At 40.9% G+C, this 26,528-nt stretch overlaps 1 protein-coding gene across 1 annotated transcript in view; it reads right to left on the bottom strand.

Annotated features, from left to right (window-relative positions):
• Positions 1–26,528, bottom strand: part of PKP2 (plakophilin 2) — a 74,442-nt gene that overhangs the window by 2,298 nt on the left and 45,616 nt on the right. The window contains exons 7-11 of the mRNA XM_032473502.1: positions 13,718–13,835; positions 12,721–12,885; positions 11,679–11,852; positions 5,691–5,844; positions 1,281–1,470 (exon numbers count right to left, since the gene is read on the bottom strand). Coding sequence (XP_032329393.1) covers positions 1,281–1,470; positions 5,691–5,844; positions 11,679–11,852; positions 12,721–12,885; positions 13,718–13,835 — 801 coding nt within the window. The remainder of the gene's footprint in view (positions 1–1,280; positions 1,471–5,690; positions 5,845–11,678; positions 11,853–12,720; positions 12,886–13,717; positions 13,836–26,528) is intronic.

The raw sequence follows: 26,528 nt of genomic DNA, 5'->3' as shown, positions 1-26,528 counted from the left end.
CTAGCCAGGAAGGGGCAGCAGTGCGCACATTTGTTAGAAGTTCCTTGTTAACTTTTTTTTGGGGGGGGGAGGGGACAAGGCCCGTGAGGACCGGCTCACAAATGGACACTCAGTACAACAAAGAAGTAACAGCAGAGCACACTCCCATATTTCGCTAAGCCACAAGAAGTTTCCAAAAGGGATGCTATGTTCCCATGTGCTTATGATGTCTGAAAACTCAAATAATTAAAGTCATCTTGTCTTATGAAGGTCTGCTGAGAAGCTGGGATGACTACTGAGAACTGCCATTTCTGCTCTGCACCACTGATGCATTCTTTCCACAAGGGCTGAGCAACTGCTGTCGGGGAACAATAACGGCCTCCCTGCTCTGGGGAAACCGCCATTCTGACCTAGGTCTCCTTTTAATCGTGTGACACTGCATGCGGCCTTCCTTCCCTGTGCGCTTTGCCAGAGGGGGACTGCAGAGCACAAGGGGCCCAGACGGGCTGGGGCTGTGGGGGCGTGGCCGTGTGTCCATGCCAGGATGCCACAGGCTCCCCCGCTAGCTCTGTGCAGCCAACACACATTTGTCCCCTACAGGTGATGTCTGTTTGCTTTGCAAATCATTAGAACTGGGCTATAATAACATTTCTTTTCTTAGGATCCCATCACTTTAAATAACTAATAGTGATAATTTGGTTACACAATGTTTTTCATTCTCTTTCCCATCCCCCCCCCTTTTTTTAAATGGGAATATTTGAAGACAGAGACAGGGATGTAGGATGACTTACATGCATTAAGCCTTCTATTCTCAAAAGAGAATAAGAGACGGAAGAGACATGACAGGGAAAAATGAGAAGGCAAGAATTTCTTCCTGTGCTGCCTCCTACTTCTTGTGCCATCACTTGGGGTGACACTGGCTTCACTGGTTAAGTGAAGAGGGCATTCCATCCACGGGACTCCAATTTGCCTACATTCATCTCTTCTTAAATCACAGCTGTGGCTCTGGGAAGTAATTCAGCAGGTCAATAAAATGCTGGAATGCACCACTCAGGGAAGCTATGGCGTTCGACTACTTCTATATTGTAGAAGAGAATGAGCACCTATTTGGCTTGGAGGATTCAGTTTTTCACTTGCCTGATTCCCTAAGGACTGGCCCCGCTCTCCAGTCTTATTTTTGGCTGTGCTGCCTCATGGCACCAGATGACGGGACATTCACAACCCCGTTACTTACATCTGGGAGTGGGAGTGGGGGTGGTGGGATGGGGAGACAACCGACAGGCAGATGCTAAAGGACTTACATGTCACCTGCACTTATGGTCATAATTTTCTGCAGGCCCCCAGTGTTTAGAAGATCCCGTGCATTCTGGTAACTGTTCTGGATTATATTGTTCAACGTGTAACAGGCAGAGGCTGTAGTTTCAATGAGAAGGTCAGTACTTGGGACTGTGTCGGGAATTATGGAAACCAAATCAGGCAGCGTTTCTTTGGCTACAAAGTGAAAGAAAAAAAGAATCCTTGATTAAAAAGATTGTTCCTTAATCTCAAGATCCCAGTAACATTTTGGGTAAAGAACATTTAAGAAGAAACATTTGGTTAACAAACATATGGAAAGATACAACCTCTCAAATCCTCAAATTAAAAAAATTGATTTTTAAAAAGATGGTACTCTGTGCTCCGTGCACTGGAAGTCTTTGCAGAAAGCAATTTGATAGCAATGTCAAAAAATTTTTTTAAATTTTCACATTCTTTGATTCAGTATTCCCACTTCTGAGGATTTATCCTAAAGACATCACTTTAAAAATGGAAAAAGCAGAGATCTTTATTATAGTACTATACGTAAATGAAAAACTATAAAAAGCTTAAACATCCCAATAGAAATATGATTAACCATAAAACATCTGCCAAGAATATTGTGCCTCCCCAAACATATCTATGAACCACGTATAATAATAATAAAAATATATGTTAATATTCTATGTGAAAAAGATCAGTGTGCTTATTTATATGAAGAATACATATTATTGTAACATTAGGGAAAAAATACACACAAGAAACCTGAGAAGAAATATGCTAAAATATTAATAGGACTTGTTTTCCGACAACAATGCTGATGGTGACCTAAAAGTAATTTTTAAAAATTACCTGTACTGCCGAAAGTTTCTTTAATGCAAAAATAACACTATTAGTAAAAAAGAGAAAGAAACTACTTAAAATCTATTTTTTCACTATGTCTGTAAGTTCTGGGTTATAGGGTTTTGGTTTACCTTTTTCTGTAGTAACAAGAGAGGTATTAATTTGATGATTATATTATAACCTGTCCTATGGTACACATTTTGGGCAATACGAATTTGCACTTGCTATTTTGCCAAAATTTGTCTCACATACGTTTTCTTTTTTTTTGCCCCTCTACTTTGGACTCTCCTTGAAAGACAGAGAACTTGCCTCTGTGGTTCCTCATAGCTCTTTAATTCAGTGCTGTGTTTATCATGGTCGTACAGTTACGTCTGCCTAATTTTGTTGTTTCTTCATCTGAGTTCATGTGGCACCTTGAACTGCGCTGCTCTGACGGGTGCCTGTCTGAATTCCAAACGGGGCTGTGGGCTCCTTGAGGACAATTACTGCATTCGTTTCTGGCTCTCCGGCCGCGATCACTAAGCCTAGGACAGAGAGGTACTCAATAAAACAAACAGAGCCGTACGCCCTCCTCTGGCAACACCTGGGTCTGACGGACAGGAAGGACCTGCTCGAAGGCCTGCACGCTTCCTTTTTTCCTGTCGTCGAAGCACCCCAGCATCGTGTTAGCTCAGAGCTCAGTCTCTGAAGATACACTTTTTTGGTTTTAGTCCTGTCTGCCACTTAACGGCCGTGCCATCTGGGCAAGCTACTGAACCTCTTCATGCTACATTTTCCCAATCTGTAAAATGGGATAATAACAGTATTTACTCCACAGGCTTGTTTTGAGGCATTAAATGAGTCACCATGTGCTGGCTGTACCATTGTGCCCTGCACACGGGAAGCTCTCATAGACGTGAGTTATTATCAGAAGGCTCCCTCCTTTTAACAAGGTAGACCACACAATGAAAGGCCTTGAGAACCTGAGTTTTCCTGTTGCTGAATTTAGGTCAACAGCAAGAAAACAATGTGAGACAATCACAACAGAAAACGCTCAGTCCATCTCCCTGCAGGGCGCAGCGACGGCTGGCGGAGGCCCGGTAGCCCATCCTGAGAGCCCCCTCTGCTAAGAGGACGGTCCCACGTCCCCTCCCTCTGCACAACCAACAAGAATGTCCACTTCTACACACCAAGGTTAAGGTTGAAGCTCGGGGTTATGTCTGAGGAGGAGTGAGAGTTACAGTGTGAAAGTTTTTAACACTTTATGCCTGTTTTTTGTAGAACAATAGTATAAGTGTTTACACCAACAAAATTAAATACTGCAATGTGGTAAGAGAGGGTCATTCAGCCTCTGTGCGTGCATGCGCGCACACACACACAAGACAGGAACTTCAAACTCCAATTATATATTTGACATAAAGCCAACCTGGGACTGAAAAAATTGCATTTATCTTGTCAATTCTCTTCTACTACTGTCTCTTCTCACTACTGTCTTTAAAACGAGGGGAGGTTTATCAGTGAAACTGAAGGAGGAATAATAAAATGGCTGCACTTAGGCTAACAGACGGCTCATTCCTACGCTTGCCCTTAGAGCGGTCAACAAACCGGACCGGCCGGCCGCTACTCACAGCTCCAGGCCCATTGTTAAAATTGTATCTATTGATCTGACTGTTTCTACTTTACTCCAGTAATTGAAAGTAATAATCATGCTTGGTCTCTGAGTCGTTCTCCAGGGAGAAGGTCACAGGATTGTCACCTTACAAAATAGCATGAATTGCCAAGAAGACCATGCCTTGGGTGCTTACGAGATACAGAGATGGAAAGAGCGACAACCACCAGCCTCTACAGGCCTGGTCCCCTGGAGCCACTCTGAGTCTTCTGATGGGAAAACGATTCTGTTGATTGTTATCGACGCTTTATTGCTTGAGCTGTGGCCGTATAACCACCCCACGCCATCCCCAAGGGGGCTTCACAGTTGTGAAGGCACCACCCTGCTGGGAGTCCCCTTTGCCGGGCAAAGTAAGAAAGCTGTCTCTTTTCTTCAAAGCTCCGAGCCCCGGTCTCTGAGTTATCTGGCTCATCAGGGACGGGGCCGATCTTTCAGCAACAAAATCATCTTACATAAATTGTGGGGCTACCGCTGCACTGTCCCAGCAGGCGGAGGGCTGTAGAACCTGACAAGAGCATTTCCGCTCCGAGGGCACAGGCTGTAAGCAGCGATCACTTCTTTTCTCATCAGCAATGTTTTAAAGATGGAGTCAACACTTCATTTGAAGGAAAAAAAGCCAAAGGATAATAGACCTGAAGTGCAGCACAAAGGTCCCAAAAGACAATGAGGGAAGCACTTTCCTAATTTTGAGACTGCCTATGGCAAGGTTTCTTTCAGACTCACTGAAAACTTTCCAGGCCCTCTGCATTTATAATGGGCTCAAAACCACTGTATGATACCACCTGTTCAATGCCACCACCTGTTCAATGCCACCACCTGTTCAATGCCGTGCTGCTGGCTGTCTTTGGAAATGGCTTTATTAAAACACAAGCACAGACTTCTGGTACTGGGGTGTGTGTGTGTGTGTGTGTGTGTGTGTGTGTGTATGTGTTTGTGTGTGTATTCCAAAATAATCCAATCCGTTAAAAAAGTTATTACCAGAATTTTGTGAAAAACTGAATTTTAAATTGTCAGAAATGACTAATCTATGAAGCATTAGGAAGCATGATTATTTTTAGCATTATCTTCCTATCTGATCTCATTTTATAGTTTTTGATTTAATTCACATTTATAAATAATATGAATGAAAAATTGTATTATTTGATAGTGTAACATAGTTATCATCTCTGTCTATAATACAGACTCCACAGCACAGGGAACTACAATCGATATCTTACAGTAGCTTACGGTGAAAAAGAGTATGAAAAAAAACTGTATGTTCATGTATGACTGAAGCATTGTGCTGGACACCAGAAACTGACACAACATTGTAAACTGACTATACTTCAATAAAAAATAAATTAATTAATTTAAAAAAGAAAAAAAGTCACACAGACTTCCAAAAGAGGGAGCAAATATTTATTCCAAAACCATCTATGTCAAATCTGCTCCATTCAGTGGTTCCTTCTTGTGATACTCTGTCCATCCATTTTTTTCCTAGTACAATGGCCAGGCTTCTGAAGTAAACACCTACTGTGTGTGTGTGTGCGTGCGCGCGCGCGCGTGTGTGTTCATGTTTTAGAAGAGTGGTGCTTACAGCAGGAGATGCAGAGAACATTCTGAAAGACACAGGTTAAAAAGACTTCACTGCATGGCACACCCGAGGGCTGAAAAATATCAAATATGTCACCTATCTTGTTAATTAATCTCTCTTTGGTAGTAATTAAAACAACAACAACAAAAAAGCTGGACATTAAGAAACATCCTGCTTGAGACCAGCGAGAAAGCCCACCCTTGATGCCTGGGCGCACAAAAACCAGTTCTATTTACCACATTTTGCTTTTAATTGACGCTTTCAGCTCATCACTGTGGAAACAAAGCGATAAGGACGTTTTATTGCACTTGGATTTCCAATACGTACACGTTACAACCAGACACACTGACTCACCAATTTCATTCTGCAGAGAAAGGTTCCGAGACAGATTCCTCAGCAGGGAGACGGCGGTCTTTTTCACACTGGGGTCACCGACATGCAGCATCTTCCGTGTGTGATGCAGGCCGTTCTCCTTCTGGACAACTGTCTGCGCCACTGATGCTGGCATCTGTTTTGTGAGATACGCCATGTAAATTGTACTGCACTTCACTTCGTGGGAACAGTAAGTTTCTGTAGTTACTAGAGACTGAGCAAGACATCTTCAAAACTAGAGATATTTTCTTCAAACTCTTATTAGGTTTTCCATTTAATTACTGTTAATTACGATTAATTTAATTACTATTAATGTTTATTCAGTATTTTTAAATAAAATATTAGGTTTGGCTAGTTACTACTTTTTGCGTGTTTATAAATAAGATGGGTTTGTCTTTTCATTCTTATCATATTCTGCTTTTTATTCACATTTTCAGCTTATCATTGTGAAAGAGAAGGACCAACTGTTTTAGAATCAAAGTTGCACTAATGTCATAAAATTAGCTGAGTAAGTGTTTTTCCTTTTTCTATTTTCTTGGACTATCTGTGTAATGCAAGAATAATCTCAATTTTGTGGGTCTGGTAGAATTTGGGTGTAAAGCCAGCTGAGCTGGGAAAAATTTTAAAGGGAGATGTCATCGATTATTATTTCAATGTATTTACTGGTTGTTGGCTTATTCACCTATTCTGTTTCTTTGTGTTCAAATCTTGGCATTTCTCATATTTTAGTAAATATGTAAAATTCATTTCCAAAACAAGCCAGTTTATTCCGAAAGAGATACTGACTTTTGAAGAAAGCAATGTATGGCTAGTCAGACTGTCTGTTAACTCTATTCTCTGTACCAGAGGCTGCATGTGCAAGTGTCTGGTCCAGGTCTAGGTCCACCAAAGGCAAATCTTATGTGGAATTAGCTGGCCGCCTGCTCTCCCAGGGTCTGAGTACCATGCCAGCCAGGCCCTTCCTAGCATCAGCAAACCTCCAACAGCACTGGGGCTCTAGCTTGTACCTACAGCTTTACACATTTTTGTTTGAAGCTAATATGAGACTACCATGCCAGAAATCCATATATTCTTTTTATTAAAATTAAATTTAATTTTTTTGAAGTATAGTCAGTTACAATGTGTCAATTTCTGGTGTACAGCACAACGTCCCAGTCATGCATATACATACAAATTTTCATATTCTTTTTCATTAAAGGGAATTATAAGATATGGAATATAGTTCCCTGTGCTATACAGAAGAAATCTGTTTTTTTAATCTATTTTTATATTTTTTATATATTGTGGCTAACATACATTCTTTTTAAAATTGAGGTACAGTTGGTTTATAATACTGTGTTAAAAAATCCGTGTATTCTTGCCCATTCTCCAGGGTGTCTATTTTGTTTATCTAAATGCTCCTTCTTTCCCCCACCTCCTGCAGGCTGCTCGCCTTCTGACATTCTCCACTGCACCTTCTACAGTAGCTGTGGGTTCTTAATACAGGGACCAGGATAGGTTTCCGGGAGGGAACAGGACATCCTTAAGATTACTCTTGTGCTCATTCTCTTCTCAGGGAAAGAGACCATAACTTCCATTAGATACTCAAAGTGCCCACGACTCAAAGAAATTTGATAACCACTACTTCAGGATGCCTGTTCTATTGTAAGCAAGTTACACTTTGCCTTTCACTAGCTTGCAGAACATTCCCTTAGACCATTTTCTCTCTTCTGAGAAGAATCCCTCCCCTGTAGCCACCTAAAGGGGAGGCTGCTTATTCTGTACAACGCCTCCGCCTCCGCCTCCTCCTCCTCCTCGGGTCCATTAGCATCCCTCTCTCGTCCCAGTGGCCCACCCAGCAGGCCTTTCCCCTTATGCACACGGTCTGCTCCGCAGAGTCACTGCCATCAGCATCTTCTCTTTCAGCTCAGGGCCTAGTATATAAAAACGATCATTGGAAACATAAATGTTGGCTCATTGAGGGAAACAGGAGACGCCGGTGAGGAATGGTCTTCAGAATTTCCTCCATAAGGAAAACAAACAGATTTATCAAAGAGAGATTTTTATTCCAGCTTTAGGGAATATGTGAGAATGACTATTAATTAGTCAACTATTTACAAACAGCATTCCTTGTTCGTACTGCCCTGATCACTAATGAGGGCGAGGACCTTTTCAAATATAGATAATATAGCCATTGCTATATTATCCTTTGTGAAGTGCTGTTCAAATCTCGTCCATTTTTCTACTGGGTTGTCTGTCTTTTTATTGTTAATGTGATAATTTTTTAAAATTTCCTAGATATCAACCTTTGTTACTTATATCTTTACAACTTTACAAACATCTTTTCCTACTCTGTGGTTTGCCTTTTTTTATTGTTTTAGCAATGTCTTTGAAAGCATGATAGCGTAAGTTACTAATTATTAATTTAAATGTAGTAAGTTTATAAAATACTTTATGGTTAGTGCTTTTTGTGTCTGCTGTTAAGAAGTCTTTCCCTATTTCAGATCATAAAGATATTCTTCTATGTTATCATTTAGAAGCTTCATTGTTCTACCTTCACATTTAAATCTTATTGCTGTTGGAACTGATCTGTGAGCAAGGTATGAGGTAGGGAATACACTTTGTTTTTTCCCAGTGGGTATCAAATTAAGTGGTTTTAAAGTGTTTTAGAAACTTGACAGAAACAGACTCATAGACAGAGAACACAAACTTGTGGGTGCCAGGGGGGACAGGGGTTGGAAGGGACAGACTGGGAGTTTGAAATCTGTAGATACTGACAGGTGTATATAGAATAGATAAACAAGATTATACTGCACAGCACAGGGAAATATATACAAGATCTTGTGGTAGCTCATGGTGGAAAAGAATGTGACAATGAATATATGTATGTTCATGTATGACTGAAAAATTGTGCTCTACACTGGAAATGGACACAACATTGTAAACTGACTATAACTCAATGAAATAAAAATTTTTTAAAAATTAAAAAAAATTTAAATGTTTTAGAAACTTGAAAACTGTTTATTTCAATTACTTTTAACTTCTACAATATAATATTTAATTTTATGTGTATAACATAATGGATTGACATATGTATATACTGTGAAATAATCAGCACAGTAAGTTTAGAAACAGCCATCACCACACAGTTACAAATTTTTTTTTCCTTCTTGTGATGAGAAATTATAAGGTCTACTTTCTTAGTGAATTTCAAATACACAATACAGTATTGTTACCGACAGTCATCACGCTGCACAGTACACCCCCAGGACGGACTTACACTGTACTTACAAACTGACACTTCGCACTGTACTAAGAGAATTTGCTAAATGAGTAAATTTTATCAATCCATCCTCTTACTTGTTTATTTTGGTCTTTTTTTTTAATAATAACCATTACACCTGAACTAATAAAGTTTACATTAAGGTAGTTCTACTGACAAGAAATGACCATCCTAATTATGTTTAAATTATAGACTATCTTTTAGGTGCTACTATTTAATTACTATTAAGTAATTTTATGCTTAAATTATAGAATCTATCTTTTGGAAGCTATTCAGTTCTTTGCCATCTAAGGCACGAAGCCATCAAGGCTCCAGCTGTCTGTTATGAACACAGGTTGATGGATTGGACATTTTCTGCAACTATGTTTCAGAGCCTATTTTCATGTTTTTTGTATTCAGTGATTCCTTTTAGAAATTACAAAAACAAGTTCTTTTTTTTAAATCACACCATCTAGGCATGACAAAATTAGGAAAAGAAATAATTAGAAAGGACATAAATTGGAAGTCAAAATTTAAATAAAAAGCATCTCATAACTTAAAAGAACAAAGGGTCCTCGTATCACTGTCCCATGCCACTAATGATTTTCTCCTGCAAATCTCTAGTTAAGTTCAACTCTAACAACCTTGATCATGGATTAATTCCAGTTTAATGTAGATCTCCTTTCAGAGGACTGGACTGGTTTAAGGTTAGGTATGATTTTAAATGCCTTGCCGTAATTATAGCAGGAATGAAGGTATCTCCGTTGCTTGAGTTCCTTTTGGACTGGGAAGGCTCCTATTACCTTAGATTTCTGTCTGTGTGTTTATTCGTTTTTCCCAGCTAGATTATTCCAAAATACAGTGATTTTTGTCACATTCGCCACTATATACGTGGCACTAGGCTAGTGCCTGCTATGTAGTGGGTGCCCACAAACTGTTTATTTAATAAATGAATAAAGGAACTTAGGATCTGAGGAATAAGCTACATATTCAGAATTTAAGTGGTATATTCCTGTATGTTACATGGCAAATATTCCTGTATTCATAGGAACATGGAAACACCGCTGGACAGCTTGGATTCCATGAGAAATCCTGGAATGCAAAAGGCTAAAACCCAGGCTTAGAGGGTTAGCTCATACTGAGCCATCCTCAGAGCGTAGTGAGCTTAAATACATACACACACTGCAATTTAATTTCTGACATTTTCTATTAAGTTGGCTGGCAGTAATAAGAGGGCTTCTGTAGTCTGGGAAAGTGAAAGAAATAGTTTTGGGAAACCAAGCACGGGGAAACGGGAAAGTAAGATGAAAAATCACGTCCCTGTGTCAGTCAGGGCTCCCTGGTTGTTCCCCATTTCTTTCTCTTTGTGCAGAAGTACATTTTGAAGAAAAACAAAGAAATTAAAGCTTGGATGTATTCTTTTTTGTTTTGTTTTTGTTAATGGAGGTACTGGGGATTGAACCCAGGACCTCGTGCATGCTAAGCATGCACTCTACCACTGAGCTATACCCTCCCCCCAGTTTGGCTGTATTCTTAATGACACTGCTAAAACAAGAGAAATACTGGTATTTTAGTATTTCACCATTTTACTCAAAACAGAGCCAAGTTTCTGTATAAACACATTATTAAAGAATGAACATAGTTTCTCAGATGCAGAACACAGAATATTTTGGTTGCCTGCAAGAGTGTTACCTCTGTGACGATGGATAATTAGAGACTGGCCATATTATGAACTATCTGAGGAGAGTTTATTCTAGCCATTTCATGATCAAGGCAAAGATTATAAGCTTAGTTCAAAAACGAAGTATTTCTAGATTCCCTTACTATGATGCCAGGTGTAAAATACATGGGGAAAGGAACATGTTCTTCCATTTTTTAATATTTTGATTTTGCTGGTATAAAGTACGTGCACCTGGAAAGAGAACTAGTTCTTTGTTTTGTGGTTGAATTTGTGGGACAGAAGAGCACAGATGCTTTCCAACTGCAGTGGACATGCACTGTTTCTGCTTTCCAGCACTCACTCTTCCTTTGGGTAATAACACTCTGACTTTCCACTAGGGAAGCCACTCCTTTACCATTTCGGTCCATGGGGTACAAGCGGCAGTGACCCTCGTCCACCCAAACCCATGCCCCCGAAATTCACATGTGAGCCCATAACCCAGACCTGGCCAATCAACGTCACAGGCTCCTAGCCACAGGTACTGGTTTGGGAATGGGCAAGTGAGACTTACTCCCCAAGTTCTCAATGGAGCTATTGGGAAAACAGTCGTTTTTTTCCTTTGGGGACACTGGGCTGAATCAAAGGTAAGCCTGAAATCATTGGTGACTCTCTTTATTGTAATGTGAGGACAGCCTTTGAGAATGAAACCAACACAGGGAAACAGAGTCCAGAGACAGAGGCATAATTATAATCGTGGGGCACCTACGTTCCACCATGACAGAAGGAAGACCCACCCTGGACTTTTCAGTTATATGAGCCAAGGAATTCCTCTTTTTCGCCTAAGCCCGTTTAGGTCGGACTCTGAGACATGTAATACTCACAGTCTGACTTGTCTTTGCAGAAGCCAAGGCTAAAAGTCCTGGGAAGCTGGAACTCTCTCAGGCAATTCCTGAGAACTGTTTTGACAGAGGCAAGAAAACCTCTGTTCTTTCCTCACTGTCTGAACTTAACATAGGTGTGCCCACAATGTCATTATTTTAAAAAGCAGAAAAACAGTCATGGTACTCACCGGTCCACTTCCTGCCGTGAGATTCTGGAGCGCTCCCAAAGATGCTTCCTGCGTGTAGTTCCGGCCACTCTTGGCGATCAAGGACAGATACATCCGTATCACGATGGAGTGCCACAGCCACTCCACGCCCTTGGGGTTGCTCTTTTCCTCCGGCATCGGCATGTCCTGGTATTGCTAACCATACACACGATGAAATCCAGAATTAACACCTTCAAGTGATTTCTGCAATTCCACACCCAAACTGAGAGACCAGACATAGTCTTGCCTAGAGAGACTAACAATTTGCATGATAAGAAGCCCTCAGAATCAAAGTGAAAAGGCAAATACGTATGATTCACATGACTTAACTTTTAGTCCATGATAACCACTTCTCCCTCTCAACACCCTGTATTCACAAGTTCACATTTCACAATTAGAGAGAATGCAGAGAATTAAGCATGGACGGTTCTAGAACAGTTTTCAGGCTGCTGTTAAGCTGAAATCTACATTAGTCACAACCTCTCTGAAGGTCTTTCCTGAGAGCCTTATGAAGTTGTCCGGGAGGCCATCTATATCTACCAGTCAAGTTCACAAGGCAGAGGTCGCATCCCTTCATTTTCATGAAATGCCAGTATGGAGAGTATTCCTTCCCATGGGGTTTGCTTAAGGTGTCCACGTTTGCTTTCAGAACGTTCACAGCTGAATGGCAGGGCTGCTTTCAATGTTAAGACAATGCTCTACCACTGGCCACGTAGCATTAAACTTATTTCCTAGCCTGTAGGGCACAGAGCAGTATGGTTTGATGGCTGACAGTGTAAATCTGGGACCAGACTGCCTGGGACTGAATTCCATCTCCTCCACTAATTTGCTGGATTATTCTGGGAAAATTAATTAAGCTTTCTCTACCCCTGTTTCCTCATTAGTAAATGGAAGTATTAATAATACACACCTCATGGGGTTGATGGAAGGGTTCAAAGAACTTAAAACAGTGCCTGACATATACCAAGTACTCAGAAGTACACACAGCATATGCATTTATTCTTTCAAATCCCTCCCAATGTACCTCTTTGACTTTCCTGCTTCGACTGCCGAAACACCCGACACTTTTGTTGCTGTCCGCCTGGATGGTCCGGTTTTGAATATAGATACTCTGGGAGTATTTCTCGGGGAGCTCTGCCTCCAGCTGGTAGGAGAGGTTATGAAGAATGCACACACAGTTCTCTGTGGCCTGAGAAAACAGGACATGACCACCGATCAGACAATACAGAAATTCCTTTGCAGGTGCGCTGCCACAGGGCTTCGGGTTCACTGGACGTGACAGGCGCGCTTGGCCTGCGGGGCGCTGGGGGAGGGAAGTGGAGAACGGCTGGGAAGGCTAGGGCTAAGCCAGAAATGGTCACGAGCACAACGCTAGGAAGTAGAGGCCAAAGGTTTTAAAACATTGGAGAGCCGTTCTGGTTTACTTTTTAAAGGGTGCTCAGAATGATTCTAAAAATTTAGATACATTCCTTAGCAATCATGTAGAGTTGGAAAACAGGAGGAGATACTTCTTATAGGGGCCAATCGGGAGTCGACTGCAATGATCAGTATGAAAGACGAACAAATCGGGACAGCAGTGGTGGCGTTAAAGAGGCGTGGTTACACCGAGGGGCGTTTCAGACACAGAACGCACGTGATTCGCTGGAGTGGATGTGGGATGAGCGGGAAGGGAGGGAGTCCAAGATTACTCAGAGTTCTATTTTCATTTGGTAGATGGTAACGATTATTAAGAAGGATTACACAGGGGGAGCAAGTTTGGGGATGAGGAAAGAGGTGAATTTAATTTCACTCCTGAACGTGTATCCACAGAGTTGTTAGATAGAAATCTGGGGCTGGAAGATGGAAAGAAAAATGGGGCTGGATGGATTTTAAAACTTACAAGCATGTATGGGAAATCTTAAGCTCACCAAATGAATTAATGAACAAAGCAAACCCGAACAGCTACTTCAAGAATACTCTGAAGAGTCTTATTAAGACAGAGTAAGTAATTCAGTGTGCGAGATATTTAACCCTTGAGTCACCTTGTCATCTGGCTGGTAGTCTGCAATGGTTCCTCTGACATAATGGACCAGTGAGTCAATCAGTCCGTCACACCTTCTCATCACTTTCCTCCCTTCGGGGCCAGCTGAGCTCATGTTTCTATCAAGAAAAACAAACAAACAAACAAAATCATAAGGCTGTGGCTGTGTATCAAATAAGTTTTTGTTTCAAAGCTTCTTCCAAGGGTTTGGAAAACTGGCAAATTTGTCAACATATGACAGACTTGTCCTGGGGTGAATAAATCATCAATTCTCTTGATGGTCATCAACTCTGGACACAATTTATAACTATATTTGTAACATGTCATCGTGTCAGTAGAAGTCTTCTGTCTACTTCATTCCAAGCACCAAGATCGTAGCATTATTTACTTAATCCTCACCCCATGTTTGAGAGGGTGTAAGTATATGAGGCAAACATTTTGCAATTAAAGACGAACAAATGTCACATTAGACATAGCGGTATACTTAGATGTCCAAGTCCTACCTTGTTCTGTGCCTTAATTCTAAGCAAATTAAACTTACTTACATTCTCTGGGCCTCAGTTTCTTCACTTGTAAATACAAGGTGTTAGACTATATTATTTGGGGGTTTTGTAGGTTTCAGCATAAAGTGTTATTGACAAATATTAATCCAAACGCTCTAAAATGTGATGATTCTGTAATTAAAATGGCAGAGAGATGTCACAAAAAATGCAGAGTTTCACAGTACGTAAGACCTAAGTTAAAAGCATGACCTATAAATATCTTTGCACTTAGTCTATTTCTAATTTGGTTAAGCCAGGACACCTTTCTATAAACAGTGACTAAATCTACAAGTGGAGGTTGCTTCCTTATAGAGAACTGAAGCTTATCAAATACAGCAAAGAAATGCATTTGGGATCAGGTTTCAGATTCAGGTCACATTTATATTCTGGTGTTACTATGACTATGTTCTTTTGGATTAAATGTTCCTTGCCAACATTAACCAATTAAAATTTTTTTTTTCCCAAAAATGTTCACAACTCTATCAACAAGAATAGCAAAAGAACAATGCCTTCAGGTTTTTAGAGTTTTGAGAACCACCCTTATTTTCTTTTGGGAATTTAACTTGCTAAGAACTATTCCTGTAAAATTTATCAGGCCAGTTCCTTTCACTGGTAGGTAAAATATTCAAAGGACAATCAAGACTTTTTGTGTATAATGTCTCAGTGTCATTCTGAGCATCAAAAGAATTATAATTCTGAGAACTTTTTTGTTGTATTTTCTTCATCTTTAAAATAATACATTGCACTAACTGATTTCAAAAAGCCTTTCTGTCCCCCCCCAATATTGCCTTCAATACAAATGTCAAAGAACAAATATGCCCAGCATTATATTAAGAACCGCAGGGAACTAGGGAGGACCACCCAGGGAGATCACGTCTATAGGTGGAAACTGATAATGCTTGACCGTTTCTTACCTATGAAAATGCAGTTTCACAATCCAGTCTAACTGTTGAGGAGATAAAATTAATTCATCTAAAAGTAAGGATATGCTAATAATTTAATGGTTGCTGAACTGACACAATGAATTTCTTATTTTAGCAAAATCCCCTCTGTGGCTGGTTTTCATCTGTTTCCAATGTAATCAAACACTTCCTTATTTTCGGCTGTACCTGAGACTTCAACCTTTGGCCATTAAAAAAAGATGATGAATGGGCTTATAAATTATAAATAAAAACATTTTTACTATAATTTTTCCTCAAGAAATGATCATTTGAACCAAGATTCTCTAATCTGCTCTCTGAGCCCTTTAAGACCACGGGATCTTCAGAAGCTGGACAAATCTGAAAATGCATCTTTTATGGTCTCCTTATTTTATACGTGGAGACACTGAGGACCAGAGAGTTTAGGTTACCTTTCCTGGTGACGCTAAATTAGTGGTGAGGTCAGGATAGGAGCGCTGTTCTTTACTCTTGTACCCAGAGGCGGCTCCTCTTCTAACATTCATTCACAGTTTAGCAAGTGCCGTCTGCCCCTCAACTCCAATGTTATCATATTTGAAAGCTTCCCTTTGACCTTTTCAATCTCTGGCTTGGAGAAATGGCAGTAGTTTAAAATTGCTTTGACAAATCAAAAGGTCCTTCTCCCTGGCTAAGCCCACTACATACCTTGCAGATGGATGACTCAGCTTTGTTTCACTCCAGACTGTTTATTTTGGGTGAGTGGTAATTCAGTTTGGCAGTTCACACGCACTGACTGCTGTCTTGTAGTTTGGTATTATCCAGACTCTACTTGCTTGGAATAGGACTTATCAGGGGTTCCTGGCAGTTGATAGCTTTGCTGACAGAAAGGGCATGGAACCCCACTGCTTCAGTATTTGCCCTTGCATATCAAAAATACTTCTTTGCTTACTCAACTACCCAGAAATACCAACGATAAGGGTGGATTATTTTGTAGCAATACATCCGTGAATAGAGGTCATGAGTCAGAAAGGAATTTGTTACTATACTGCTCTGAAAGTAACCAATAATTATTAGAAAATGACATATCCATCTTAAGGTATTTTTTTCCAACAACTAATACTTAAGTATGTAGGAATCAGAGAATTAACATGGCTAACCTTTGGCAGAATTGATCCTTTTACACTTTATCTCCTGAGCCCTGAGAAATATTTATAACTATTTCCTATATGTAGCCCAATAGAGGTTTAATATGGAAAATGATCTCAAAACTATACATGAAATATATCAAAACAATTATCTCGTTGAAAAGTAAGAAAGGAGGGGAGGGTATAGCTCAAGTGGTAGAGCACATGCTTAGCATTCATGAGGTCGTGGGTTCAATCCCCAGTACCTCCTCCAAGGATAAATAAATAAACCTAATTACCTCCCCCTACTAAAAAAAAAAAAAAAAAAAAAAAGTAAAAAAGGAAAAGCATATAAACCACAGTAGTTACTCAGTAAACGTTTATCATCAGAGTTACCAATGAATATATTAGAAATGCTTAATTTAATGTCTATGGTTTGAATTTGATTAAATGATGCGTCTACTTCCCCTGGTATAATCTACCGGAAGTCTGAGTATACACGTGAGTACCTTTCAGATAATCAGAACTGCACACCGTTTTATAATGAAATTTAAAAACCAGGTCCGTGGGGTTAGGAGCTGGGGCCTTGGGAGGGGGGGTCAGAGGAGGGTGTGAACCACCGTGAACATAAACGCAGGGCTGTTTCAGAGCCTTTTCAGAGCTTTTCCCTCCAGTGGGGCTGAGAGGAAGTATCCCAGCTCGAACTGCGGCTTGTGTTTGATATTAAGAATTTTTCTGGTGATCTGACTTGTAAGGGATGGGAAAAAAGAGACTCGGAACGTCTGTCTCTGAGCAAAACTTCACATATTTAGACAGCTCCCAGGTGCTTTATCTGAAAGCGAATCAGTGATTCGTGACTCTCTCCAGAACCACTTATCTCACATTCCTGAGTGTCACAACGAAAAGGAGAAAAGAAAACCAAACACCCTGGACCTTGCTAGAATGAAAAGAAAGAGTGGCGTGTCTTTGTTAAGATTAATAACAGTGTGATTAAACCTTAAATTCATACGGCAAACCAAAGAATGAAAAAATGGCAAATGATAAAAAAAACTGCAACTGAGTGTGTGTGCTACGCATTATAGTAGACACTTCGCAAATACGAGGCTATGTTTTCACAAAACTCCTCAAATTAGGGTATGCTAAAATCTCATTCAGAATCCTGACCTGGGGAGGAGGGTATAGCTCTGTGGTAGAGCGCGTGCTTAGCACGCACGAGGTCCTGGGTTCAATCCCCCATACCTCCATTAAATAAACACATAAACCTAACTACCTTCTCCCCTTAAAACAAAACAGAATCCTGACCTGTGACTGTTTGAAAATGAGAATTACCTGCTGCTAGTGGGGTTTTTACTAGCCCTCCCTTCCGTAAGAAGTTATCAAATACAGCAAATTTGCCAGCACGGAAAGGAAACTCGTTACAACACAGAATGTCCAACCTTGGTGTATGGATACCTGACCTGGGGAAATGATGAACTAATATGAAAGGTTTAAAGTGAAAGGTTATCGTTAGTTACCAGGGCACAAGAATGGCAGGCAATCGTAGGGCCAGAGGGAACCTTTTGAGACACTTCACCAACAAGTAATTCTGAGACACAGAGATTTTCCTTTAATGGGGCCATTTCTATCATAAAAGGTGGCTTCCTACTAACACACAATTTACGCGTGCATTTGTAAGATCTGCTGCCCATGGGACCACTCTTAAAGGTTTAACCAGCAACTCAGACAGCGATTACCGCGATGTTTTTTTTTTTTTTAAACTGGGGGTGCATAATTGTTCACCAACAATTACAGGCTTCCTAACACCATGTGTTGTAAACTGTACCCCAAGTGGTGCCAGTCAATTAAGTGCTTGGTCTGAGTCCATCCTAAGACCCGACAGGCACTTGGTAAGACACTGGCTGATAAGGAGGCACCCTTCTTCCTCTAGTTATTTGAGATTTAGGTCTGGGTTTTTGTTTAACTGTCAGCTGATACATATCAAACAGTTGAGCCCCTGTCTGTGATTAACCTGGAGAAAGCAGAGGCAGCCTGTGGTTGCACAGAACAAAAGGGGAACCTCATTTGAACTGGCAGAGGAACAAAAAACTCTATGCCAAAGAAGGGCTTGTCTGTGACTCTGAAATCGACATTAGATCCTGCAGGTATCCGCAAACATCAGCCAAAGTCAGCTGTGCCCTCTGCAAACAGGAGCATCGTTGGGAGCAGAACAGAGCTCTGCAACCTCAGTGTCCTGTTCTTTCCAGGACAAGGAACGTTGACCGAACAAAGACACGTTGGCATCTATTACACGTCAGGAAACTAGAAGGTGGAGGGGAGAAAAAAATCTATCCTTAAAAATCCTTTCATTCTGCCTTCCTACACTTTCAGTTTTCCAAAAGCATTCTCAAGGGCCCATTCAGCCAGAAATCATCTGGTTGGTAGGTTAAGAGTCTTTTCCCCTTGATTCAGCAGGCTGCTCAAGGTAGAGTACCAAATCCCATTTTAAATGAATTACAAACAGCAAACTCATTTTAAAAGTATGCCCGGAAGCCACTGGAATTCGAGCAGACACTCTTCACGCCTAAGGGGGAAGTCTGGGATGTAGATAGATGCTTAAGACCTAGAGCAGGACAATATGGTGCTCAGATAGCCTGTACCTCCAAGATACGCCTACTTTTTTTAAATTTATTTTTTATCGAGGTAACACTGGTTTATAACATAATGTGAGTTTCATGTGTACAACATTATAGTTCTACTTCTGTCTACACTACAGCGTGCACACCACCAAAAGTTCGGTTTCTACCCATCACCACACAGCTGACCCCCTTTATCCCTTTCACCCTCCCCCACCCCTTCCCCTCTGGTAACCAGTACTCTGCTCTCTGTATCTAACGTGCCTGTTTTTGTTAGTTTTGGTTTCTTCATTTAAAAAATTGTGTTTATTTGTTTTTATAAAAAACAAATGCATGAAATCACATTCCACATATGAGTGAAATCATATGGTATTTGTCCTTCTCCATCTGACTTTGTTCACTTAGCATCAGGTCCACGACAGGCATACATTTTAACCCCAGGACAGCAGCAAAGTCATCAGTGGTTTTATCCAAATACATCAGCGCATTCACTGTTTTTATGATGATGACTTTAGAAACATTTAATAGTAGTTCTCTGATGACAGTATTAATTTTTTTTGGAAAAAGACTTCTGAGTGTCATAAGACACGGTTAATAAAACACTACCTCTGAGATGGAGCAGGCCCCGTGGGGCACCCGTCAACCCCTGCCTCCTGTTTACAGAAAAGCTGAGTCTCCAAGCCTCCCTGAGTCACAAAGGAGCAGGCTCAAGATGTTGATGATAAAGATACTAGAGTCACAGTCTCACTGTCTGATGCACATTCCTGAGTTTACCTGCCACCAGAGGGAAAAGGCTAAGCTGCACGGTGATCAGATCTCTTTCCTGGCCTCCCCTCTCTTCAGTTATCACGTGAATTGTTACAGAGGCGGCTGCCCCCAGGATCATACCCCTGCCCCTCCCTGAAATAGAAACCAATTATTCTTCTCCAAGTCTCATAAAGAAGCTGCAAAAACAAAACCCAAGAACTGGTTAAAACTAACTGGACCCACGATGGCGGAGGAGCTGACTTCCAGTAGACCTTGAGCCTCATTATACACTCATCATAATGTATTAGCATGCTAAGTGGCACGCCCACCAGTGCTATGACCGTTGACGGGGCTTGCTGTGACAAATGCTGGAAAAGCCCATACAAGGACTGGGAAAAAAGGTGACTGGCTCCAGCACACCTGGAATGAGGACAGGGCGGCAGAAGTCCCCAGTGAAAGCCTACACGGCCTGCCCTGGAGCTGGAGCTCTCGACTGGCCATCTTGGCTGATAGCTCCCCACCCAAAAGCTTTGTTTCCTCTTCCTATTTTGAGAAATAAAGCAGCCTGCCTTTCACTCTGTCCCTCTGTCTCTGCTGATAATTCTTTCTCAGCCAGTGGGCAAGGACTCCCACCTTTGGTGGGCTTTCTGATTTGGGGATCTCTCTGTCTGCTAACGCTTTCAATTTACATTATACATAGAATTTTTAAATATTAGGATGCTTTTAAAAACCTCTGGCATAGACATTCTGGGGAATTTCTTTTTCTGTTCAAGACTCAACTCATAAACTAACTGATGTAGAAAGGCAAGCAGATACAGGCCTCTTGATAAAATAAAAAAGTTTCTCCTGTTTCCTTTGCTGATTCCTCCTCCTCCACATTATCCTTATTCATGTATTTTCTTTAACGATTATTCCAGGGCTGGGCCCAAAGCAGACAGAGGATATTTATGAACTGGTTGGTAAGAAGAAAGAATTTATCTGGCAAGCTGAAATGTCATATAATCTCTGTGAAGTACAACTTTTAATCTGGGCCCACCTGCTAAGGACACAAATAAGATGGTGAAAAATTTAGCCTGAAGAGTGGAGACCTTTGCAAGGGGGCTGCTTAATCTTCCCAATAAGACAAATACTCTTCAAAACACTGGGTTCAGGGAGACCAGAGAGGGCTGATGAGGTAGGCATGGCCATATTTGCCTTGTTTGATTGTTTGGTTTGCCTGCTTTAACAACTTAATTATTAATTGAGAGATTTTAAAAATAATGACCTAAAGCCCCTGAAGCTTAGTTCATAAAACAATAATGTTTTAAAATTACCTACACCTTTTAAAATTACTTAAAGAGAAACTCACACAATAATTTAACTCATTAAGCCACGTTTGTACATCTAAAGTAGTCAACCTATGAGATATGATTATGACTGCTAGAGTAACGTTGCTAGAAATATTGTCTATTTCATTATTTATGGACTTCATATTGGTTACATTTACACATCAAATGTAAAGAGTTTAAACAACCAAATAACAGGCTAACGCTGATAACTCAACTGCCTTTGTATTTCTGGAAAAGTCACTCTCCAGCCTGAACAACCTGGATACTTTTGCCAGCTTTCTGTCTCATTTAGACTGCCTCAGCTAACATTTTTCTAGTGTATGTTAAGTTATTTTCTAGAAGTAAATTACCACATTTAGATTATGGTTTAAAAAAATAAGTTCTGGCCTGCTTTTAAATCTATAGTCTTACAAAAAAGAAAGACAGTTATTTGCTATTAAGTGAAATTAGAACCTTATTTAACTATTTATAAATGATCCAATTCTTAATTATTTAAACAATTAAACAGTATTATGCAGAGAGACAGACTCCTTTTCTCTCAGGAGTATTCAGAATAAGACATAACTGAGCAAAGATACACAGGATGAAAAACAAAATTAAGGAAATACAGATTCACTGAAGGTCTGAAGTATGACATCCCAAAATGCATTAAGAATTTTGGAACACAATGCTACGTTTTATTGTACAGGAGTAGATGGATATAATGGAATAAATTAAAAATTTACATGGAGATATTATTTTTCTGGAAAGGAGATGGTACCGATGTTACAAAAAAACTTGCCATTAACGCAGGGACTAACCGGGAAAAAGACCAGGAAGCACAGCTTTTCTTTCTAAGGTGCAGGTTGCTCCCTCTGACCACTCCCCCCTCAGCTAGATTTACAGTGATAAGTGGCAATGGAAGTTTCTTTTAAGACAGTCCTAAATTTTAGTACAAATAACTACATTGTACATTCATCAAAACACATTCACTGTAGCGCGACACTGTGGGGAAGAGCGGGGTTTAAGTCATCTGCAGGAGAAACGCACTGCCAGTTGCTTCTCCTCTTTAACTAGCAGACAGTAAAAGTAAGAAAAAGGCGCATTTCACAATGTGCTACAGTCACGTTCTGTCATTTTGTCCTACTATCCTAAACAAAATGGCAAATTCTGGGGTGGCCTTTACCTATGCAGAAACCGTTGCTAATCAGATTGTGGTGATAAGATTAAGGCAGCAATTTTATAAGCCTTTCTCCTAAGTAAATGGTTAAATAATAGGAGTTTTGGAAAACAACTTTTCAGGGCTTTATGAATTCATATTTTTAATATGACTATATTGAAAAATGATTAGTGAGAGAATGATGGGCTTTTAAAGACTGAAGAGGTCTGTTCAAACACCTACTCACCCTTTACCAGCTCCCTGAGTGTGACTCTCGAGTCAACACTTTTCCCCACCCCCCAGGAGACATCGGGTAAGCAACTCAATGCTTCCGTAACTGTCTTTTGAAACTCATCAAACGGACTGTGATTATCTCTGCTGGCGCCTTTCCCCCACTGACCCCGGAGCTCCTCCAGAGCAGACAGGTCCCACGCCCCTTAGAAATTTCAGAAATTTAAACAGAGCTTTGGATTCAGCAGGCACTTGAGGACTGGAAAGGGGTGGATTAGACCAAGAGGGAAGACAGACCAAGCGGTGAGACCCCAGGGAGGCTGGATGAGTTGCTTTTCTCAAATTTCTGATAACGGTTTCTACCATCGCCCAAGAGTCACTGGCACTTAATTTATTTAGCTGAAGGATGAGGCTGCGAACAGAGGCTGCCTCAGAACCTGTCTGTTGCCTGAAGTGTCTTCCAGAATTTTGAATGGCCACGGCTCCTGGGGCAAGCATTTTAACCCATTCTCTCCTCTGACAGCCCTGACCATTCCCAGTGGTCTCACCCCTGTCCACTTAAGCTGACCTCTAAATTGTTTCTACCTCATCTCCTTTAAGAGAGCAAGGAAGACTGAGGGGAGTGGAGGGAAAAAGGAAAGAGGGAAGGAAAAGAGGAAGAAAGAAATCATGAGGATATGGAGGAATGGAGGAACAGTGATCAATCTTTGGCTGAAATTTTGAACATACACCCTGATAATAACGACTGCTTTTATGTCACATCCAAGGGTTTCCAAAAGCTTGGTGATCAGTGAGGTGGAACATACAGATTCAACAGCCACGTCACACCAATTCCCAGTGAGTTTCCCACACGAAGGAGAAGAGCAGGGGCTCATAACAAGTGTGTATACGAGGGGTGCACAACCAGAGGGCAGCTAATGCTTTTTGGTAATTTACGATTCTATGTCACATAAATCTTTTGGAGTCTGAAATATTTGGGAGAGTACCCTACTAATTACAACACTATTTTAACTATTATGTTGTATTTTAACTATTATGTAGCTATTTTAACTGTTATGTTGCCTGCCCTAAGTAAGTGAAAATAATTTGGAAAAAAGAATAGGGGATTTTAGCAGGTTTTCTCCACACACACAAAAAAGGGAGGGGGTGGGGAAGGCTAAACCTTCACAATCCCTTCCAAGGAAACAAAGGAACTATTTCTTCTTTGGAAAGGGATGTATAAGGAGAAATATGCCTTTTTACCCTAATTATCCACATCCTGATGTTAATCAACTAATGGAAGTTCAGAGCCAGTGGTGTGCTGATTTAACAACCAGCTTTCTGGGGACGGGGGAGTCGGGAGGGCTCAGATTTGTAGCGTTTGCCAATTTCTGTGGTGTAAATACTCCCATCATGGCTGACTTAAAGCTACCAACATGATGTCACTGCCAGTGGAGGTATGAAGAGATGGTGACAGCTGCTCTTGCTGGCTCTAACACAAATTGTGTATCAATTTATTTTTCCTCTCCTTGGCTTTTATTATTCATTATGAACTGGAGCCACTGTCACAAGTCTGTTAATGAAGCCAACATTTTACCTGTAGAGATGTACCCTGTACCACTGCTGATTAAAGACCAGGGGAAGTCCCTCTCAGACCTGATCTCACTGTCAAGTCAGTCGAGTTACAAAGTCACAGGTGTATGAAGAATTACTCCGAAGTAGCTGGAAGGAATTTAGCTACACTAACCCGAGTCAACCACAACGCCAAAAATACCAGTCATGTTGCCAATTCATTGCCAGCTCTACACCCAGCGGGGGGGACAATACTTCCAGAGAACTTGCAGCGATGAAGATACTTACGAACTTGATGACTTTTAATGCAGTTCAGAGCCACTGTTATTAGAACTAGTTAACACTTGTCTTAAAATTCTTTTCGAGTAACCAGGAGTCATAAATCAGCAGCTCTTCACAAGAGCGCTCGAATGTCATGGAAATTGAGACTATCTGATTTCAGGTACTCTATAGGTTTTTACATTCTGACTTACATCTTACTGACCACGGAAGTAGGAAACTTATGTGACATCTACCCTGGAGATGTCTGCGAAGCACCCCCTTCCTTGAAGAGACCTCCCATCTCATAGGCTTTGTATCTTCTCTGTTTTTATGAAGTGCAGTGCAGAGTTCCACTTACATAGAACTCACTAAAAATAACAACAACAACAAAAAAACAGAAAAAACACTGACACCCAGATACAATGCCCATGATGAGACCTGAACACGTCTGTAAATTGCCTTCCTTGACCCCGTGAGGCTGTGAGAGCTGAAGGGCAGAGGCTTTGCCACAACAGCCTGTAGACATGTGACTAATATTAACGTATCAGCGTGCCGATGAAGAGCTTTGGCTTTGGAGACAGGCTCCTGATATTAGAATTCTAGCTTTGTCTCTTACTAGCTGTGTGATGTTGAGAAATCGCTTCACCTCTCTGAGCCCCCGTTTCCTTATCTCTACACTGGGAAAGTCTACTTTATAGGAGTCGCTGTGAGAGCACACTCCCTCTGCCGTGTTTCTTCCCTGCTGTCTCCTCTTGGCACCTGACAGCCCGGGGAAGAAGGCAGCGAGAGGAAATCCCCACAATGCATTCTGAATGGTTTGTAGAGCATACAACATGATAAATGTTGGCTATTATTATAACTTAGATACACAGGTGGAATGAGAACAGACATTTCAGTAAGCAAATACTATGATGCTCAATTTCCCAGATTTTCTTTTGCTATATTCTGCTCCTGAAAGAAGTTTAAGTAGAATTTTTTAAAAAACCTTTTAATGTTTGGAGTCTGTGAAGCCAAACTTCCCATTATAGGCAAATGCTTTGAAGATGCATTGTAAATGCCCATTTTTGTAAGTTAATCATGGTTATCTTGGGAGAAGAACAGTTTGTTCTTTGAAGACAAAAATCAAGGTGTCTTTGGTTAACTAGTATTTTATTCATTATGCTGCAATAATTCAAAAAAAAAAAAAAAAAGAAAAGGAAGGAAAAAAAATTAACTCTTTAACATTACTTTTGAGGCCCCCCACAGTCTGGCCCTAGCTTATGTCTGCAACTTCTGTTTGATTACTTTCCATCACAAATTAGATACCTTGCCTTGAAAAAGTATGCCACAATGAATACATGTGTGTTCATGTATGACTGAAAAATTGTGCTCTACATTGGAAATTGACACAACATTGTGAACTGACTATAACTCAATAAAATAAAATTTAAAAAAAGATTTGATGCCTTGCCAGACTTGACTATCCACCTAACTTATCATGGACTTTCACTTGCCCACTCATTCATTCATTCATTTCACTCAAATACTTTACATTTGCTAACTATATCCCAGAAACTTTGCTAGGTGCTAGGAATTAGAGATTTAAAAATACATAGGCTTAGCTCTTAAAAAGTTCACAATTTAGTAAAACAGGTATGTAAATAACTCATCATAAAAGCAATAATGTGACACCAAATCCGTACGGAGGAGGCGTACCTACAGAGGCCTGTGTGAATTCTTAAAAACAAGTAATGGCTCCTGCCTGGAGGCAGAAAAATGTTCTACAGAAAAGGTGGACTTTATCTTTGGTGTGAAATGATTAGGAGATTAAGTCATTCAACAGGCAGATGACAGAAAATGTTCATCAGGCAATAAAACTGAATAACGTCTTGAGTACATGAAACACCTTGACTAGACCACCTAGGCAAGTTAAGCACTTTGGTGGGTATGAAGTATGTTTGCGGGAAAACGGGAAATAAGGTTGTGAGGAAGGTTGTGGAGAGACTTGAAAGGCTGTACACGCTGGCACTGAGCAAGGTGTCTCCTGTTTCTGTTCTGTTTGCCCAGCCAGTGTTCCCCTCCATCTTGTTATTTTAACAGACTTTGCTGCCATCCTTGCCATGAAGCAAGGATCTGATGCAGATCTGGCCCATCCCGGGGGCAGGGGCTCAAAGGATGTGCCTCTCAGAAGCAGGGCCGGGCTTAAACCTTCCCTGAGACTGACAAGCAAGCGGCGAGCCTTTTCTGCGGGGCGGCTGAGCGAGGGCTGCCTGCGCGTCAGGGACCTGCTCCGTGCGGGAGGCTTGCTGGTGCTGGGAGGGAGCGAGCCCCACGTACAAAAGACAGCGAGGAGGCAGAGACGAGACCTACAGGCGCACCTCGACCTCTCGTGCTCTGCTT

Source organism: Camelus ferus, chromosome 34 (genome assembly GCF_009834535.1).
Source record: "Camelus ferus isolate YT-003-E chromosome 34, BCGSAC_Cfer_1.0, whole genome shotgun sequence".
In the NCBI taxonomy this organism is placed as follows: Eukaryota; Metazoa; Chordata; class Mammalia; order Artiodactyla; family Camelidae; genus Camelus; species Camelus ferus.
Note: the sequence above shows the minus strand (reverse complement) of the source record. Positions and strands in the feature narration are given on the sequence as shown.